We start from the raw sequence: 6,049 nt of genomic DNA on the forward strand, positions 1-6,049 counted from the left end.
TTAGTTGTTCATCTATATTTGGTTGTCATTTGTTGGAGGGGAAGTATTTTTGACTTTCTTGCTGCCATACTCCTTTTACTGGTAAAATTGCTTTTAACTCTACCACATCTCAAATGTAAGCACACTCAAACATTTTTAGATGAATAAGGAAAATAAAGAATATAAAGACATACCTCTTTTCTTCAATAGTTAAGATTCCTTGCATAAAAGGGTCTCACCAGGTGTGCCAATTTATGTACTGGTATTTTTAGTAAACAATCACGAGTTTGGTTCACTTAAGAGATTAAACTCGAAAAAAATCTCAAACATAATTTGTGCAGAATATTGCAAATAAAAATGTGTGTGATTGAATCTTAAATGTTTGAATAATGACAAAGTGGCATAAACTCAAAAAAAAATAAAATTTGGATGAAGATAATAAACAAAAAGCGTGATAAATTTCATTAAAGTAAAAATGCTTCAATTGAAAATACTTAAAAAATGTAAAGAGACGGCGTAGACTCATACATTTCTCACAAATTGTTTCTCTCTGTAACTTGAGTACTTTAGTTCTATAGAGAATAAATGAGATTTGCAACCTTGATCCCAACAATGAGATCAACTATATATATACTAATACAATAGTAACCGTCGACAACGACTATTTCTACAAGATTTGGCATGTATATCATTACGTGAGCTTCAACGTTCTAACTTGTTTCCACGCGTCTTTAATGTTTAAACTACTGAAAAAACCACCAATCATACTTGATAACTACCTTCGAACCTCTTATCCGCCTCTATCGAGAGTCTTTGGTGGACTCCTATGATGTTGTTGAGACATCTTCACATCACCTAATCTTTGGACTTAAGAATATCTTAAGTCCCCAACATCTGATGGATGTGTCAAACTCGACCCTTGTTGAAGTGTTGATTTGTGTAAATCTCTTCGCCATTCTGGACATGTTTCAAAAAGAGAGGGATTCTAATCTTGTAGATTTGTTCCTAAGAGTCTTCCAAACTATACTACACGGGCCTTAAAATACACTATGTTCCAGACATTTAACAAAGTGGTCGAACCATCTTTAATCGACATGGTTAATATGTCGAAGCTATGTTTGAAGCTCTTATTACTTAACATTTTTCAACGTGATTATTACCATTCTTTGTTGAATTTCTTCAGTTAGAATTTCGTGGACAAAACTGGCACACAAGGTCTAATCATACCTCAGAGTGTAGAATGATCGAGTTCCTATGATCACATCGTCCACCCAGTAATAATCTTCTGTGTCAGTGGGGAATTCCAAATTTGGTATCAATACATTATTCACCATTTATTTTTTACTGTTTAAAAACAATTGATAACGATCATTAGTCATACATATGACACGTTCCTCCGACCTTCATTTCACTTTCTTAACACTAAAATTACGCTTGGATTGGAACTCTAGGCCCCTAACAAACCTTTGCATATTAGAATCATCCATGATACTCTTAACATCAATAAGGGTTAATCAGTTTAACTTCTCCGCAATCTTACTCCAACCATTTTCACATCAATACAGGTGGAATAAGACTCTATATCGTCAATATTAAGTACTACTTGCTCAATGGCAAAAACAACTTCATTAAACTCTCTAAAGAAGATTCCTCATTCTTAAGAGGTGATTCAATTCTCAAACTCTGTTTAGAATTTCTGATAAAATAAATATACATAAATGAGTCGGTGTTAGTGATTTGGATTCAACAAATATAAAAAAATAGAAAATCGATGAAATGTTTTTAATTTTAAAAAAGGAAACTTTTGTTTTTAAAAATGTGACACATCAATATATATATATATATATATATATATATATATATATATATATATATATATATATATATATATATATATATATATATATATATATATATATATATATATATATATATATATATATATATATATATATATATATATATATATATATATATATATATATATATATGGCATGAATAAAACTATTTTTTTTTACTAAAATAAATTATATAAATATAAATAGATTTTGAGTTCCAAACTTTTTAAAACTAAATTAATCCACCATTCTCCCTTTCACTATCATTAATATGTGTAACTTAGTCACCAATATTAATCAATGATTTATTCTTAGAAAAAAGAATAGGAATCCAAAGTTTATTCCTACATTATGAGAAAAAAGAATGATAAAAAATTACAAACTGAAAATGACATGATAAAGAAATGAAACAAAGTTCGGTAAGTGGAAAAAGAATAACCTCCGTGTGGGGCGTTAACCTGAGACAGATGCAAAGGTTGAACTTGTTTTGCGGTCTTAACTTCAACTTCAACCTTCAAACACACACATCTAGAATCTATCTTTGCCCATTGTTTTTTACTTTTTCATTTCTTTATTATTAAATATTCAAACAACACCTTTATTAATAATTATTCAAACTCAAACCTCTTTCCTTATAAACACTTGTCTTCTCTACTTTCCAAACATCAAACAAAACCAAATCATTGTTTTTCTTCTGTGATCTCAAAAGCCACTACTAACATGTCTTCTTTCAAGAGCAAATTTCAAGGTTAATACTAGTTCATGTTTTTTATTTTAATTTTTTTTCTTTGTTGATTGATCATTTGTGATGCATTAATTCCATTAGGGGTATGTGGTTTTGAAAATAAAAATATGATTTTTATTATAGATGCACTAAGAAGAGTGTGTGAATGTGATCTAGATCTTTGTTTAAGAATTTTAAATTGAAAAGTTTGAAATTTTCTTCATAATTGTGTGTTTTGATAATAAAACCATTTGAGAATTTGAGAATTTTGTTTCGCGAGTAAAATATGATTTTTTAAAATGTATTTATGATTTTAAATTACAGTTGCATAAACATTTGTATTGATCATGGTTTTAAATTGCTGTTGAGACTGAGGTTGAGGTGAGATTGCAGATGTTGTGATTGCAATCGCGCATTGCGATCTTTTCCGGTGTGGAATTTGATTGGAAGTGTTTGAAATATACCCTTAAGAAAATACTGAACAAATAAATTGAGTTTTAAAGATTTTTAACTTTCTGAGTTTTGACGAAAATATGGGAAAAAAACATGGATCAAGTTGTCTAAGCAGTTCCTAATGCGGTCGGACACATGATTTTGAACCACACTGCAATTGCGGTCTTATGGTTGCGGAGACTACTTCATCAGCAATATTGCGGTTGCAATTGCAGTTGCGCGCTGCAATTTAGAACCATGATTGAGATAAATGTGAATTATTATTATCGATGCGTCTGCAATTGCATCTCAAAATCTGTTATATTGTGTTCTTCCTTCCCCTTGTTTTTATGCTGCAAGTTAAGTTAAGACTAATGTGGCGCGCTACATGGGAAGATTCAAAATTTACCTCTTTATTGTTCATGTTTCTAAAGAATCTAACATGAATTGCAGATGAGCTCATTGCCAATGCTGCATACATTGGCTCTCCTGGAAAAGGTATTCTTGCTGCTGATGAATCGACTGGCACGATCGGCAAGCGATTCGCCAATATCAGTGTGGAGAATACCGAAGGAAACAGACGTACTCTTCGCGAACTATTGTTCACTGCCCCCGGTTGTTTAGAGTGCCTCAGCGGTGTTATCATGTTTGAGGAAACACTATACCAGAAGACTGAAGCAGGTATTATAGATGCTAGTTGTTTATTAACAATTCAAAGATACATTTTTCTATCAAGCAAGTGCTAACTAACTCTTGATTGTTTAATTTTCATGTTGTTAATTGAAAATTCAGTGTTTCATTTCATCAATTCACTTTTATAATTGCATTAGAGAGGACTTTTAGTGTAATAGGATAGAACTTCCTAAAAATTCACTTTCACAATTGATGTTACCAGGGCCGTCTTTAAGGGCATGGAAGACAGGTTACCGCACATGGTTTAAAATATATCACAGATAACCATGCTTACACATGACCTCCAAAAAATTGAGACGACTGTGTTTATGCTTACACATGGCTTTCAAAAACTTATGACCCTGACATATTTTTCAATTGTGTATAGGTGTACTCTTTACGGAGGTGTTGAAGAAAGCTGGAGTTCTTCCTGGTATCAAGGTTGACAAGGGAACCGTTGAACTTCCCGGCACAAACGGCGAAACCACAACTCAAGGTTTAGACGACCTTGGTCAGAGGTGCAAGAAGTACTATGAAGCAGGTGCAAGGTTTGCTAAATGGCGTGCCGTGTTGAAGATCGGTCCAAACGAACCATCTCCATTGTCAATCCACGAAAACGCCTACGGTTTAGCCCGTTACGCGGTCATATGCCAAGAAAACGGTTTGGTTCCAATCGTTGAGCCTGAGATTCTAGTAGACGGATCTCACGACATTGCAACATGCGCCGATGTAACCGAACGCGTTCTTGCAGCGTGTTACAAGGCCTTAAGTGACCATCATGTTCTTCTTGAAGGTACCCTTTTGAAGCCTAATATGGTGACACCAGGATCAGATTCAGCTAAAGTTGCTCCTGAGGTTATAGCCGAACACACCGTCCGAGCTTTGTTACGAACTGTTCCGGCCGCGGTTCCCGCTATAGTTTTCTTGTCTGGTGGACAAAGTGAAGAGGAAGCAACTGTTAACCTTAATGCAATGAACCAACTTAAGGGAAAGAAGCCTTGGAGTCTGACATTCTCTTATGGAAGGGCACTTCAGCAGAGTACTCTTAAGGCTTGGGGTGGAAAAACCGAAAATATCCCTAACGCACAAGCTGCATTGCTTGTTAGGTGTAAGGCAAATTCAGAAGCAACCCTTGGAAATTATAAAGGTGGTTCTAACCTTGGTGATGGTGCTTCAGAGTCACTTCATGTTAAGGATTACAAATACTAATTATCAAAAGAGCCTTGTGAGATTCTGATTGTGCTTGTTTTGGAGTTGTTTGCATTGTTTGCATCATGGTTATGATGCTTTTTGTAGGGTTATAATAGTCTTTTTTTGTTTTGTTTTAACTAGGTTAGTTTTGGTAAAGTATGAATAATGGCTTCAGGCTGAAGTAGCTTGATTGGCATTTAATTTTCAACATGGTTATGTTATGTGTAAGTGTACACTTTTTCCATACACATTTTTCACACTAGTTTTTATTTTGTGTAATAAAACAAGAGAAAAGTGCTTCTTATTCTTACACCAAGTTCCTTTCATTTGTGCCTCATGATCCTTAATCCATGCTTTAAGCCTGCACGTTTTGCATCCATATATCTATAGTTCCAATGTTACCCTCTTGCTATTAAGTACACACAAATATATACCAAACCAGACACAACATCTACATTAGCACCATTACAAAACATAAAATATTGGCCGCAACAAAAGACAATAGCACCAACAGAACATAAAATATCAAATCAGCAGAGTTAGAGTCATTCAACTATTACAATCATTCAACAATTTAACAATAACAATGAACCAATCATTTCACAACAATAAGTATACTAAATAACTTATCACAATTAAATCAAACAAGTGTTAAGTAAGAAAAATCCTCATATCATAAAATCTTAAATAACTAGAATTTTAGATCAATTATCCACAGCTTTTCTAGTAAAATAATTAAAAACGGATTTTTGCCACCAAAGAGATTTCTGACTTGAATTGTCTGCTAAATCGTTTTCTTTAAAATATTTTGCCTCATTACTCTTAATTTTTCAAATAGACAATCATCTATAATATATTCAGTGTAAAACAATTTAGTTACACTATATCGATATCTTACTAGAAGGACCATTCTAGAATTACATCAACAAATATGGTGTGACGAGATTAACTTTTCGAAAGAAAAACTTCTTGAAATTGACATTTTTTGAACTTGACTTTTTTCTAAACTGAACTTTTTTGAAAGAGTAGAAAGAGCATAATGGGCTCTGAAAACTCAACGATCATAAAAGAAAACTCAACAATCAGAAAAGAGAGGGAAGAGAGAAAACTCAAAAGTTTTGGTGTGAAGATAGAGTTGAGTAAAAATCTATATTTATAGTGAAAACTCTAGAATTGACTCGTGAATGGGAGACTCAAATCATTGATAGTTCTA

At 33.0% G+C, this 6,049-nt stretch overlaps 1 protein-coding gene across 1 annotated transcript; it reads left to right on the forward strand.

Moving 5' to 3' along the window:
* Positions 1 to 2,285: 2,285 nt before the first annotated feature.
* Positions 2,286 to 5,146, forward strand: LOC127093118 (fructose-bisphosphate aldolase 6, cytosolic). Its single transcript, XM_051032016.1, has 3 exons — positions 2,286 to 2,565; positions 3,427 to 3,654; positions 4,034 to 5,146. Exons 1-3 carry the CDS (start codon positions 2,538 to 2,540, stop codon positions 4,852 to 4,854), a joined length of 1,077 nt encoding a protein of 358 aa, XP_050887973.1. The 5' UTR covers positions 2,286 to 2,537; the 3' UTR covers positions 4,855 to 5,146.
* Positions 5,147 to 6,049: the final 903 nt, after the last annotated feature.

Source organism: Lathyrus oleraceus, chromosome 6, assembly GCF_024323335.1.
Source record: "Lathyrus oleraceus cultivar Zhongwan6 chromosome 6, CAAS_Psat_ZW6_1.0, whole genome shotgun sequence".
NCBI lineage: Eukaryota > Viridiplantae > Streptophyta > Magnoliopsida > Fabales > Fabaceae > Lathyrus > Lathyrus oleraceus.

Bases quoted from the DNA above. Each gene is read 5' to 3' on its own strand.
- LOC127093118 (XM_051032016.1), top strand. From the start codon at position 2,538: ATGTCTTCTTTCAAGAGCAAATTTCAAG. The intron at 2,566-3,426 runs GTTAATACTAGT...CATGAATTGCAG, and splicing joins TTTCAAGAGCAAATTTCAAG to ATGAGCTCATTGCCAATGCT. The intron at 3,655-4,033 runs GTATTATAGATG...AATTGTGTATAG, and splicing joins ATACCAGAAGACTGAAGCAG to GTGTACTCTTTACGGAGGTG.